The sequence below is a fragment of the Girardinichthys multiradiatus genome, chromosome 18, assembly GCF_021462225.1.
Source record: "Girardinichthys multiradiatus isolate DD_20200921_A chromosome 18, DD_fGirMul_XY1, whole genome shotgun sequence".
Classification (NCBI taxonomy): domain Eukaryota; kingdom Metazoa; phylum Chordata; class Actinopteri; order Cyprinodontiformes; family Goodeidae; genus Girardinichthys; species Girardinichthys multiradiatus.
Window position 1 is genome coordinate 22,481,790 of NC_061810.1, and position 14,786 is coordinate 22,496,575.

The window sequence follows — 14,786 nt, forward strand, 5'->3', positions numbered from 1 at the left end:
GGATTTTATATGATTGACCAACACAAAGTAGTGCATCATTGTGAAGCAAAAAGAACCTGATACATGGTTTACAAAATTATAGACATAAACATCTGAAAAGTGTGGTCTGCATTTTTTACTCAGGCGACTTCATTCTAATACTGCTAAATAAAATACAGTGCAGTTTTCTGCCTTCAGGAGTCAAAACAGCTCAAGTTCAGTCAGACTAAATGGGGGGCATCTGTAAATGCTTGATTCTTACAGTCTTGCAACAGATTATCTGTTGGATTTAGGTAAAGAATTTGACTAGGCCACTCTAACACATAAATATTCAGTCCTCAAGGGCAGATGTTTCTCTGGTTCAGCACACATTAGTAGGCTCCTACAGAACTTAAGACATGCTGAGGAGGTCATCCAGCCATTTCAGTCAGCTGTGTTGCAGCATGGACACGTTCAAAACATGCAGGACGCCGAGCCTTTAGAACTGAAGTTGAATAATCTAACTTTAAACCATTCTACTTTAGCTCTGGGTGTATGTTTAGGGTCACTGTCCTTCTGGAAGGAAAACCTCCAATCCACTCCAAAGTCTTCGGGTTCTAACAGGTTTTCTTCCAGTATTGGATTGCATTTAGCACTACTTCCTATTAACACTAGGCAGCTTTCCTGTTCCTGCTAAAGGAAAGCGTGTCCACACCATGATGCTGTTACCACCTTGGGGATGGTGTGTTCAGAGAAAGCTGCAGTGTTATTTTTTCTCCAAACATAAAATATTGCATTTAGAACAAATAGATCAGTTTTGCTCTCATCTGAGCACAGCACATCTTTCCACATGTTTGCCGTGTCTTCTTACTGCTTTCTTTTTGCAAGTCTTTCTTAAAGGCCAGATTTGTTGGGTGAACCACTCACAGTTGACTTGTCGACAGTCTGTCCCAACAGGGCTGTGAATCTCTGCACCTCCTCCAGAGCTACCATGGACCCTTTTGTCTGCTTCACTGTATAATGCTCTCTCCTTGTTCCGCTTATTAATTACGTTACTTCTGAAAGCAAATGGTGACTGAGAACTTCATCAGATTTAGAAGTTTTTTATACAAATAATATCACATTCACAATTTCACTTCTAAAAACATTTTGAAAACTCGAGCATATTTTTCTTTAACCTAATAAATATACACTACTTTGTGCTGGTCTATTAAATACAATCCCAATAATGTAATGTGACAAAATTGGAAAAAGTTCAACGGGGTATTAATATATTTATAATGCACTGTAGTGAATGCAGATATTACTGGTGCTACCTGAATAGTCCCTATCATCAGGGACAGCCATCTCCTCCCTGTCCACGGCGTACAGCAGGGTAGTAACCAGGCCCTGGTTGGGCTGCAGGTAAAGAGACACCAGCTCTGGTAGCGTCTTAAACCGCTTCGGCTGAACGCCCTGGGACGTCTGAGAGGGAGAGGGGAGGACAAACACAGACAAGTCACTTCCTGCAGGGAATTATCTCCATGAATACATCCGAACTGCTTGGCTACAGGTGGTCCGGCAGCCAAATCTCTGGTGGCCCCTATTGTTCCATATTTAATGTTGTGTAAGCAAAAGCAGCCAAGCGAGCTAAATATAATTCAATCCAGGAAGAGCCCTTTTGATAAACACTCAGAGGAGCAAACTGGATGCTAAGGAGGCCAAGATCGACATTTTCTCCATAACCAGGGCTAAAAACATCAACTAAAAACAGGGGGAGAGATCTGTCATGGTTTTAAGCACCATGCTGTCGTGTGCACGTCCGTCTTTGAGTGAGGCCCATAAATGGACGGGGGGAGAGGAGGGTTTACAGCTGCCAGCCACAAGGCACAAAGCGGCTGCTGTCGGTGTGTGTGTCCGCGCATGCATGTATTTGTGTAAGAGCGAGCTCAGGGCCAACACAAACATATCTCTGGCTGCCAGCTGTTGCTAAAGCACCACAAAGATGCGTGTGCGTTATTTCTGTACCTGGACGGCCAGAAAACCCTCATCGTCCGGTAGGATTCTGTAGGTGTGGACGTGCTTCTGAAACCTGCAGGGACACACAGTCAGACAAGATTAAAACACACCACAGACAGTCAGATGAAGCGACAAACAGAACCAGGAGGATGTCAAGCAAGGACATATTTATGTTGTTTCAGTCAAGGAAAACATGACATACACCCACGTGCTTGACCTCATCAACAGCACTGTGTGTACACGAGGTTGTGTGTGTGTGTTGGGGGTGTGGTTCACACACTGCAGACAGCTTCAACCTGCTGCTGTCTATCACCGTTGTGACTCCCTGCTTTATCCTTACTGTATCACGATACAGTAAAACAGAACCCCAGAGTTTATTCACTCAGCTGTTAACGACAGTACAGTGAAGTAAAAATGAGTAAACTAGCTCAATTGTTTTGAATCACAGTGTTCCTGACTGAAAGCAAGTCGGATCTCCTTTTGTTTTTTGCAGCCAATCACAGATCAATGCTCTGATATGACTACGTGCCCGCAGCCCCGAGCTGCTGAGTAATGATTTACATGTCTGCAGCTCGTGTCTGTTCAGTCGACCAGTCACGTATGTGCGATTTGCCAAGCAAACACTGTGGTTTTTGTCGGTTGGTGCAAATATGTATGTGTGTTTTCACAATTTCAGGGCTGAGAATGGCAAAATGCTTGTGCGATGCTTTTACAACCAGGACAGCGTTGTCCCTTTTTATCCTTAACTGTGCATACAAGGAGGAAAGGAAATGAGAAATTATTCAGCTCCGACACCTGAGCCGTTTTGCCCTTTTCTCACATGACAGGAAATAAAACTGGGACTTGGATGAAACCTGTGATGGTTTCAACTGGAGGAGGGCTGAATTACAGAATAGGATTTTCTATGTACAATAGTGCAATCATACTGACACATCATAAGGCTTAAAAATGTTAAAAACTGCCATTTTCAGATGCTTTTATCAGCTGCTGCTCCGGTTAATAATTAATACCGGTTTAGCACAGAGGTCAAGATTTGCAAAACATAACATGAAGCATTAGCTGATATGACACGACGTCAGTTGGGGAAAAATCAATCACCCAATGATCAATAATGGCCAAATCTCCTCCACTGGCTCGGACCAGTGACTGGCAGATTAATGACTGAAAAAACTGTCTCTTCCTGATCAATACATGCATGAAAATAAAAAGAAAAAAAAAATCACTATTTTTCTGCCTTCAAATGTGTCGACTGCATGTTTTCTGCTGTAGTTTTAAAACGTAAGCAATCTTGAAAGCCCCTCATTTTCTGTTAGATTTCAAAACTACTACCTCTATCAAAGAGTGCAAAGTTAAACACAAGCATATATAAGCTTCCTAGTTTTTGATTGTGCATCCAAAAGCGGTCACTCTCGTGAGCGGGGCTAAATAAAAGTGACCCATTCATCAACGGCTAAATGCCAAAACAACAGAAGCGATTAACATTATCACAATTTTGAGAAAAGATAAAATGAGCAACATTTCAAATCTATGAATTAGCATAAAATTTTCTGTTCAGCCTTTAGACTTCTGTTATATTTTCATAGCAGCCCAACACCAGTTCCTGCAGCAGAGGAAATAGTACAGCTTTAAACTGAGGTCAGAGGGACATAATGTGGAACTTAGACTCAGAAGTTCCTTTGTTGAATTGATTTTTATACACGGCAGCTTGTTCTCAGACTGCTGCCAGCAGAACTTCCATGTATGAGCTCTGAGTAACGCTGTAAACAAGATGAATATTGGCGTTGAATTCAACAGCACAATGCGCTGGAGGTCCCCTGGCAGCGAATCCACACGCAGACGTTACAGCTGCATACAGTGCGGTTTGTGTGACTTTTCCTGCAGCTGATAAAATCCTCTGCAGCTCGGTGGAGTAAAAGCTATTGTTTGTGAAGCTGCAGAGAACACAGGGAGGGAGACGGAGAAAGAGAGCAAAGTTTATTATGGGATGGACACTTTACTGTGTGAGTTTACTGAGCTCGGGTGCAGTCAACAATAGGTTTGTGTTACTGGTTGAGGTTGGCCTGCTGGCTCCCTCTGGTACCCTCCCATCTTCTTCCCCTCTTAAGATACACAGAGGTTTCCCCCATCTTCGCTGCTTATACAGAGAATTGTCATGGCTCCACCGTGATGTGAATACGGATTTCTTCTATTTTTGTTTTGGTGTCTCACTTAAAACCTTCAAATCATCAAATAAACTGTAACATTAGATATAAAACCTGAGATGGAAAAGCAGTTTTTAAATAACAGTTTCATTTATTATGGGAAGGACAATCAGGCTGTGTGTGCCAAATGCAGTTGTACCCCCTTTAAATTTTGGAATTAACTTTGAATAAACACATTTTTCCATTTTTATAGTCACACACTTGTGGATTCAAGAAATCACTTAAACATAACCTCTCTGACAACCTCAAGTAGGCTAGAAGGTCTCAAAAGCAACACATCATGCTCCAGTCTGAATAAAGGCAGCCACATCGATTACTCTGGAAAAAGATACAATGCCATCTCTATCGAGTAATGGCAAACCACCTCAAGAGTGACCAGCACCCAAAAATTACCCCAAAAGTGCATCAACGACTCATCTAGGAGGTCCTACATGAACCAGGAAGAACACCTAAAGGCATAACTTGCCTCAGGTAAAGTCAGTGTTCATAATGCAACAATAAGGAGGAGACTGGTCAAAAATTGTATTCATGGGAGTACAGGTCCTTCTCAAAATATTAGCATATTGTGATAAAGTTCATTATTTTCCATAATGTCATGATGAAAATTTAACATTCATATATTTTAGATTCATTGCACACTAACTGAAATATTTCAGGTCTTTTATTGTCTTAATACGGATGATTTTGGCATACAGCTCATGAAAACCCAAAATTCCTATCTCACAAAATTAGCATATCATTAAAAGGGTCTCTAAACGAGCTATGAACCTAATCATCTGAATCAACGAGTTAACTCTAAACACCTGCAAAAGATTCCTGAGGCCTTTAAAACTCCCAGCCTGGTTCATCACTCAAAACCCCAATCATGGGTAAGACTGCTGACCTGACTGCTGTCCAGAAGGCCACTATTGACACCCTCAAGCAAGAGGGTAAGACACAGAAAGAAATTTCTGAACGAATAGGCTGTTCCCAGAGTGCTGTATCAAGGCACCTCAGTGGGAAGTCTGTGGGAAGGAAAAAGTGTGGCAGAAAACGCTGCACAACGAGAAGAGGTGACCGGACCCTGAGGAAGATTGTGGAGAAGGGCCGATTCCAGACCTTGGGGGACCTGCGGAAGCAGTGGACTGAGTCTGGAGTAGAAACATCCAGAGCCACCGTGCACAGGCGTGTGCAGGAAATGGGCTACAGGTGCCGCATTCCCCAGGTCAAGCCACTTTTGAACCAGAAACAGCGGCAGAAGCGCCTGACCTGGGCTACAGAGAAGCAGCACTGGACTGTTGCTCAGTGGTCCAAAGTACTTTTTTCGGATGAAAGCAAATTCTGCATGTCATTCGGAAATCAAGGTGCCAGAGTCTGGAGGAAGACTGGGGAGAAGGAAATGCCAAAATACCAGAAGTCCAGTGTCAAGTACCCACAGTCAGTGATGGTCAGGAGTGCCGTGTCAGCTGCTGGTGTTGGTCCACTGTGTTTTATCAAGGGCAGGGTCAATGCAGCTAGCTATCAGGAGATTTTGGAGCACTTCATGCTTCCATCTGCTGAAAAGCTTTATGGAGATGAAGATTTCATTTTTCAGCACGACCTGGCACCTGCTCACAGTGCCAAAACCACTGGTAAATGGTTTACTGACCATGGTATCACTGTGCTCAATTGGCCTGCCAACTCTCCTGACCTGAACCCCATAGAGAATCTGTGGGATATTGTGAAGAGAACGTTGAGAGACTCAAGACCCAACACTCTGGATGAGCTAAAGGCCGCTATCGAAGCATCCTGGGCCTCCATAAGACCTCAGCAGTGCCACAGGCTGATTGCCTCCATGCCACGCCGCATTGAAGCAGTCATTTCTGCCAAAGGATTCCCGACCAAGTATTGAGTGCATAACTGTACATGATTATTTGAAGGTTGACATTTTTTGTATTAAAAACACTTTTATTTTATTGGTCGGATGAAATATGCTAATTTTGTGAGATAGGAATTTTGGGTTTTCATGAGCTGGATGCCAAAATCATCCGTATTAAGACAATAAAAGACCTGAAATATTTCAGTTAGTGTGCAATGAATCTAAAATATATGAATGTTAAATTTTCATCATGACATTATGGAAAATAATGAACTTTATCACAATATGCTAATATTTTGAGAAGGACCTCTATTTGGCCCAAAGGCCAAAAAAAATCAATGCCGTTCAAAAAGATCACAAAGGACCAACATCTCATTTTGGGCATAAAAACATCTCAATGATCCTGAAAGAATCTTGGAACAATAGGAAGTTGTGTGTCTAATTGTCAGTGTGGGAATGAGTGTATGAATGGGTGGATGACTGAATGTAGTGTAAAGCGCTTTGGGGTCTCTGGGGACTTGATAAACGCTATACAAGTTCAGGCCATTTACCATTACATCTAGCATAAAACTAACAGTATTTTAGAAAAAGAACACAATCTTAACAGTCAAACACGGTGGTGGCAGTGTAATGGTCTGGGGCTGTTTTGCTTCTTCAGGACTTGGATGACCGCACCACTCTCCTTGAGTTTTAGCATCTCAGCGATGCCTACCAAAAACTACTTTGAACAGTTCTTAAAGACTGTAATATTACACCCACTGAAATTGCAAAGATAATTAAAATTTCATATGCTGTGCAGCTCATGAATATTTACCTTGCTGACTAATACAGCTATGCATATTTACTCCTGACTGCTTATGAGTCGCAGTAAAGTAATGAAGCCACTAGGTAATTACCCAAGCTCAATACTCACATAGATTTCCCTGCTTCTGGGTCACAATTTCATAGTTTCATGCAACACACAAATAGGGTAAACTTAACTGGATTTGGATCGTTTAAAAACAGAATAACGACTAAATACGTTACAGCAGCAGAAAGCTGAGAAATCAAAGTTCTCACAAAAAGATTAACTTTTCAGGGACATTTTGCAAAAATTAACACCGATACATTTCTTTATAGGGGGGGCTGCACGGTGGAGCAGATGGTAGCACTGTTGCCTTGCAGCAAGAAGGTCCTGGGTTCGATTCCCGGCCTGGGGTCTTTCTGCATGGAGTTTGCATGTTCTCCCTGTGCATGCGTGGGTTCTCACCAGGTACTCTGGCTTCCTCCCACAGTCCAAAGACATGCCTGTTAGGTTAATTGGTCTCTCTAAATTGCCCTTAGGTCTATGAATGAGTGTGTGCATGGTTGTTTGTGTGTTGCCCTGCGATGGACTGGCGACCTGTCCAGGGTGTACCCCGCCTCTCGCCCATAGACTGCTGGAGATAGGCACCAGCTTCCCCGTGACCCACTATGGAATAAGCGGTAGAAAATGACTGACTGACATTTCTGTATATTAAACCACTGAAACTACAGTCATGTGTAACTTCTGAACAATTTAAAGACTTCTAACCTGAAGGCTAAAACACTGTATCAGTGCATGTTGTAGTAACAAATACAACAGAATTAAGCCTCAAGACAGGCCTTACCTCCTTGGTAAGGAATGCTTTGACAGAAACATCCATGTTTCAGACACACACACACAGTCCTGACACGTTAAGACGTGCCGTAGTTACACTGAAAACCACAATCTTGACTGTAAAAATAGAAAACAATCCAATGTGTCTGGCACAGAGATATTTTTTTTCTGTGTAGTTTAATTGCCAACTGGAATATCTCTTGTTAAAGTCTAAAAATAGATTTACAAACTTACTGCGTCACATTGCTGCAGCGAGTTAGGGATTTAAAGATGTTACAGAAGAGATTTTATGGGGGTCATTGGTAGAATATAAACACAAACAAAATGCTTACCATAGTACTATACATTTCCTAGTACATACTATTTCCTCTTATTAATAAATATACAGTCATGCATGTAGAAACACAAAACCTTGCAGATGGAAATGTATACCTAGAGGAAGTGAAAAGCAAAGGCCTTTTGACAGACCTTAGAGTCAGCGCCCGGCCATAAAACAAAACACTTCCAACACTTCGGCATCTACGAAGGCCGTAAAAAAGAAGGCCACAAGGGCCAAGTCACGTAGTCAAAAGTGGATAAAATGGAATGTTTTGTGCTTAAAATCAAGCTAGTAGTGGAGTTTAAAGCCTTATTTAATCAAAACTGAAACAGATTCATGTGGTGGTGAAGGAGCATCAATGTGGGTCTTTGGTTGTGCTGGCTAGCTAATACTCGAGTCAACAAAATACCAAACTTGAGGGTCCTCGCTCCACCTTCTGACAGGTATAGTGGCTTACATTTCCGATTTGGAAAGTCAGAACCAGTGAATGCACCATATCCAGGCTGCAGTAACGACAACACTCTTCAGTGTGGATGCTGTTAATGAGGTGAGAAGACTTGAAATTATCTATTTATTACAAGTATCAGTTAAAAGGTGTATTTTCTCAGATGTCTAGTCGATTCAGGCTCCAAGAGAACTAAACTTTCAGGTGATAACAGGAAGCCTATAAATCAAGTAGAGCAAGTTTGCTGTGTTTTATCCATTTGAGCATTTAACCTCTGTCACAGAGCATGCAAACGTTGGCAGCCTTTTGTAAGTCTCAGTTATGGTAAGGAACTATATTCTTCAGGGAATACACACAGACACTGTTTTAGTACTGTTTGCCACACCAACCACTAATATAGGATACTACAGACTGCTTCAAAGGTCAACTCCCTAATTATTTTGTCTTTGTTTTAAAATAGTTCAATCTGTTTCACAGCAAATACACTAAGTTTGTGGGAAATCTATCTATAGTCTAGTTTCTATGATTAAACTGGGTAATAATCAATGGCAGTGGAGATAATCTGGGTAACCCAACCCCCGTCTGTACCCGCTTCCCCCGAACTCAGAATGACATCGGTTTTAGGCAAAGAAGGATGAATGATGAGCTGCTTGTCAGTCTGCTAGTTCTGTTTCCTCACTACAGAGCTGTTTCTGACAACAATAAAAAGCTCTGTGGTTGACTGGAAGGGCGGTCTTCATGCACCACCAGTTCCAGAGAACTAAAGTCCCATTAGAATACTTTGATTCAAACAATGACACTTTTACCTTTTCTTTCTTCTGAGAGTTTTCTGTTTTGGTTGTCATACAACGAAACAGTTATGAGGTACCTAACCACATGTTAACCACACTGTCGCTCTTATAGCCTGCTGACGCAGCTGCTGTTGCTTTTTTCACAGTAACTAACAAAATTATTTTATTTTCAAGTTAAAACACTGCAGTTGGGCTTTAAACTATAAAAATAATCTGTCTGAGGGTAAGTCGGAGGGAGCTCAAAACTGTGACAACTTTCTTCATGGTTGTTTTAGCTGTCAGCTTAACTCGATAGCGTGTGGCACACAGACAGGCACAGATCATATCAATTTAAAACTACAGGAAAAGAAACACCGTTTTCCAAATATTTTCATATCCCTTGAGGTTTGTCATGTTATAGCATGAACCGCCATGGGTTTTATTGGCATTTTGTGTGACGGACCAATACAAAGTTAGGCTTAATTGTGAAGTAGAAGGCAAATTCTATTTAGTTTTCTACATAAAAAAAAAAACAAAAGTAAAATATGTGGCATCATGCATCTGTATTCAGCCCTCTCCACACTGATACCCCTAAATATAATCCATTGCATCCAATTAAGTTCAGAAGTCAATTAATTAGTAAAACGAGCACCAGTAACGCTTCATGATGATGTTTGTTCACTAACAGAACATTACAGAACAAATGTTATGAAGACAAAGAACACACCAAACAGATCAGCATAACCTCAAGTAAAGAGAAGCTCTTAATCAACTTTAACGCAGGCAATTCCAGTTTACAATCATGTACCACTTTATGTTGGTCTATCACAGTTATGTACCCAAAATTAATTTTGGTTTGTGGTTGTGTTGTGAGAAAAAAAAATAAAGTTCAAGGGTTAGGAATAAGTTGCAAGACAGTTAATGAAGATAGAAAGTTGTGGTTGTATGGCTACTGATTCAGTCAGTTTACTTCACCAGACAAACATGGAGAAAAGAAAATGAACTGTAGGATTAAACCTTTTTTGGTGTTTATTACTTTGACATATAAAACTTGTGCTTCTTCAGCATCTTCTTATTGCCACCCCTCAGTGACATTCTCATCGTGAAATCATAGTAATTTAAAGCTTAGCTAGAAATCTAACCTCGTGCCAAAAATAAAAGACAGAACATTAAGGAAAGCCAAAGTTCTTTCTGCGGCTAAATGAAGCTGATGCTGTGCAGATAACAGATAAACCAATAGTTCATAACCATTTCAGACCTTTAGAAATAACAATATTAAATACAGGTAGCAAAGCCGTTTCAGGAAATCTGCTTCATAAATATTACTTTATGTATTATTTTAAGAAAATCCTTTTTGAAGCAGAAATGAGTTGTGGGTTCCAGTTCCGGGACCGAATGAAAAAAAAGTGTCTGATCAGACGCCTCATTTCTCATGTTTTACTAATTTTACTGCATTAAGGGAAAGGAACTGTTTGCCTCAGCAGGAGGTGTGAAGAGACCGAGTGCTTTCAGACACAAAGCTGTTTTCTATCTGTGTAGCCTGGAGGCTCATATTTACCACATGTCTTCTGATGCTGGATGCTGTTTCCTTCTCTCATCTGCTGCTATGTCACTTTGACCTCTATTTTGTTTTAGATCAGTTAAAATAAACAGCATGTACGCTGCGTTTTCAAGGGTTAGAGTGACATTAGAAGGCGATGAGATAGAGGGAATCTTGAGCATCAGAAGGCATGGAGTAAAAAAAAACCCACAGAGGCCACAGGGTGTCACCTTGGCTCTGTGACTTAAAACCCTTAGAGCCTTTTCACACCTGCTGGTGATGCAAAAGGTTCTTTCATTTTCATGAACGCAGCAAAATTACTAAAAGGTGAGAAATGAGGTGTCTGACCAGATCATCTTTTCCATTGGGGCTCAGAACTGTTGGGACACCACAACGCATTTCTGCTTCAATAATGGTTTCTTTAAATGACATTAAAACATTTAGTATTGCTATGTAGCTAATTGTTTCCTGAATGATACAACGCTGGTCAATATGGCATGTAACAGGATATGTATTATACATCATTATGAAGACATTTATCACTCCTGTCATTGAATTATCAGAGGAAATGGTGCAATCTAAAGTTGGTTCCACTTTTACTTTTATTTGCATTCATGTCCTATAATCAAAATGGTCTAATAATGTTTGACATAAGGTCAGATGTCCAGGTGAGCTTTGAAATCACAATAAATTTAATAATGGATACATTAACATCTGATGACTGGCTGTCTTCAGTAGATATCAAGGGTGGTTGAAGAATTAGATGTGTTGCATGCATTAACTGAATTAGGACTAATACAACCACCACATGATATCTTCACAATAACAATGCCTTCCAACAACATATCACAACCGCAAACATGAATGTATTTTATCAGGATTTTATGTGATAGATTAACACAAAGTAGTGTGTAACTGAAGTAGGAGGCAAGTGATACGGGGTTTTATGAATATTCCTAACAAATAATAATAATCTACTGTTCCATAAAACTACAACAAGTAAATCATAAGTACATAAAAGAAAGATTTAAAAAAGATTTAATTTCGGTCCTCCGCAACAAAAAACTGAAAAAATGGCGCTTTAGGGTGTAGATGATGGTGATATTGTGTAGTTCGCTCCATCTCACATCCAACAATCTAAATCCCACTGAAAATAAAAAACTGAAACTGGACTACTGACAACGATTTGAAAATCTACCTCTAGAAATGTACAATTCTCCATAACTTCTCTTGTGGCAAGTGGTTTCTGCTTCAGCAGCCAATAAATTAAAATCCCTGTTGATATGTTTGCATAGATCCATGGAAGTATAGCAAAAAATGTATAAACACACAACACTCGGCAGCGCATGGGACAAAATATCCGATAGGGGATGTAGGTCAAACCAAAGTCAGAACGCTGAGTCACATGGCTTGGTGTTTCCTGCATCTGTGCATTCTTTTCAACTTCGAGTGTGTGCAGAGCGTCATTATAGGCTCTAAAAGTTAACCATCCCATTGCTGCACTTTATTTACCCAGCTTGGGTTGTTTTCTGTAAGTAAGCAAGAGGGCCAGCAAAGCTTCATCTGCTAATCAGGTATTCTTTTCTTGAACTGTGTTTGACTTGCTGGCTGAAAACTGTGGCGCTTGTTGGCAAAGTAACCTTTTGGTAATGAAAGTTGAAAATTTCATTACTTTCCTGAGCAGACAAGCATCTGAAATCCCCCTGAACAGACAGGATGAGCCCACATGCAACATTTTGACATTTCACTTCTCCAACATAAAAGCTAGTTTACGAAGCTAAAGAAAGAAAACTGCTGAATGCTTAAGAGAATAGAACCACAATGGACAGAACACGTTGCATAACAGTGTGCAGTATCCCAATTGCTCTGTCGGGACAGATTGTAATATATTCCAGTCCTTCAGAGTCCAATACCTTATATGACATATACCTTTTTGTTACTCTTTAGCAATTATAACTAGAGAGCAACTTCAAACAGTGTTTTTACTCATCTTGCCTATCAAACAAAAGCCTTAGTGTCAGTACAAATAAAATCATGTCAGATTTCGCTGACCTGTGGAGCAACCCAAGGCTCCACTTTGGGCACACTTCTTTTTTGCTGTATCTCCTATGAATTTTATGCAGATGACATTCAGCTGTATTGCTCCTTCAATAATACGGTTTTCCTTAAAACTGAATGAATTACTTGGGTGGCCAAACAAATTTACAAAGTGATTAAAAACTAACACCCTTCAACTGAGGTCTGAGAAGCTTAGCTTAGGGTGTTAGATCATTGCATCAGAGGGCATGGTTCCTCTGATCAGGGAACGGACAAGTCAGATGAATTCTGCCATAAACTGCAACTGGAACAAACACAAGAGCTCACGTCAGTCCGGTTTTAATGTAACAAACTCGAGCTGTCAGGTCCACAAACCACAACCTGACAGGATCGTTCCCTCTAGACTGTTGAATGAGCCTCCTTTGTTTTTATGTTGACTTGAGAGTCTTTTAATTTGCAAATGAAACACGTTGCTGATTGGTGCATTTCTACCAGATATGTCTGGAAACAACTTGATGAAGCTTGCCTTGAATGTTGAATAGTAGATTCTGTGGACTGAATAAGACAGCTCACTGAGCTAAAATCCAACCAGTCCAAACACTCAATGCCTATGCATCTTGAACATCCCCAGAGGGTCAGCCAAGAGACTGAACTAATTCATGAAAGCGTGCCACGCTTTTTCCACCTATCTTCAACCATCTCCAGAGCCTGCAGGTCGCCTGCAGCAACAGATCTAGTAAAAAGAAGAGGGCGCTGCAGGGAACCACATTCATTACACAGAGACAAGAGTGGGACAGCCCAGAGGTTTGGGCTATGCTGGAGTTTCACTGCTGGCCAGACAGGCTGTGTCTCTCTCCCACTCATTTCCCTTCCAGGAGAAAGTAAACACAGGCTTTACCTACAATTTCATCACATTTTCTGCAGCAGGACGGGTTTATTTATAACTTCTACAAACCGAGCCCTGCAGAGTAATAATAGACTGTGGAGTGTCTTTAAAATCTAGGGACTCTCTGGGAACATATTTGGGCTCAAAAGAACTTTAAGCTAAAAGTGAGGTAAACAAAGCAAACGGAAGGTACTCACAGCACACACAGGGCGTAAGCCCCGTTGACACTCTCGCTGTCCCGCACCAGAAAGCTGCCGTCTCTCCCCGCTCGGGCCAGCAGCTCTTCGGCCGCCGCTCGGCTGAGGTCCCGGTGGTACCACATCGGCGGAGTGGGCCCCAGAGGAGAAACCCCTCCGCCTCCTCCCCCGGCCATGGCCACAGCCCTTCAAACCGGGTTCAACTCGAGGCGCTTCCCGTCCTCTCCGATAGAGACGAATAACCAATAATGATAATCCAAAGAGGGAAGCTGGGAGGGCCAAAGCGGAGAAAAGTTAACGTCGTCCCAGCGGAGGCAGCAGCAGGGCTAAAAGTTGTTAATCTGTGAAGTTAGTTAGGCCGTTTGCGGCTGTTTCCCTCAGTTCCTGAAAGGCGCACAACCCTCCTCTTTCGCTTCCCAGTCCCACGGAAATCAGGGTATGTAAATCCACGCAGGACACAGGGCAGAAGCAGCGACACGCTCACACAATCAGCAACAGTGGCGTGTCAAAATAAAGCGCTTCCTGGTGGGAGGAAACGCTTTATTTTGGAAGTTACACCAGGAGGGAAGGTTAAATGGAGCTGGTGGTTTTCACTCGGGTTCATTTCTGGTGGGGTTGGCAGTATGTCATGTAGTTCAGTAATTCCGTTTCAAATATGAAACTTAGAAATAGATTAACATAATAAATATTAATGAACAAATATTTATTATATTAATCCCATCACCTTTAAACCATATTAATGTAATATAATTTATTATATTGGCTGGCTGTTCACGGAGGGCTGAATTCATCCACATTATTGTAAGGTTTAGTGGAAGGAAAAAATGTTGTAGAAAGGGATCACAAGGAGAATTGCAAAGCAAAGACCATTCAATAGTTTGGGGGAGATTTACAGCACATGCACTGCAGTTGGAATCACAACTACAAGAGTTACCACAGACAGACGAGATCCTGGACATGCAATACAACTATTGCATTCC

At 41.3% G+C, this 14,786-nt stretch overlaps 1 protein-coding gene across 1 annotated transcript in view; it reads right to left on the bottom strand.

The window, feature by feature from the left end:
- The window catches only part of inppl1a (inositol polyphosphate phosphatase-like 1a), a 38,170-nt gene extending 23,928 nt beyond the window's left edge, over positions 1-14,242 (bottom strand). Inside the window, 3 exon segments of the mRNA XM_047390781.1 lie at positions 1,275-1,422; positions 1,966-2,029; positions 13,807-14,242. Of these exon segments, the coding sequence (XP_047246737.1) occupies positions 1,275-1,422; positions 1,966-2,029; positions 13,807-13,982 (388 nt within the window). The 5' untranslated portion in view covers positions 13,983-14,242.
- Positions 14,243-14,786: the final 544 nt, after the last annotated feature.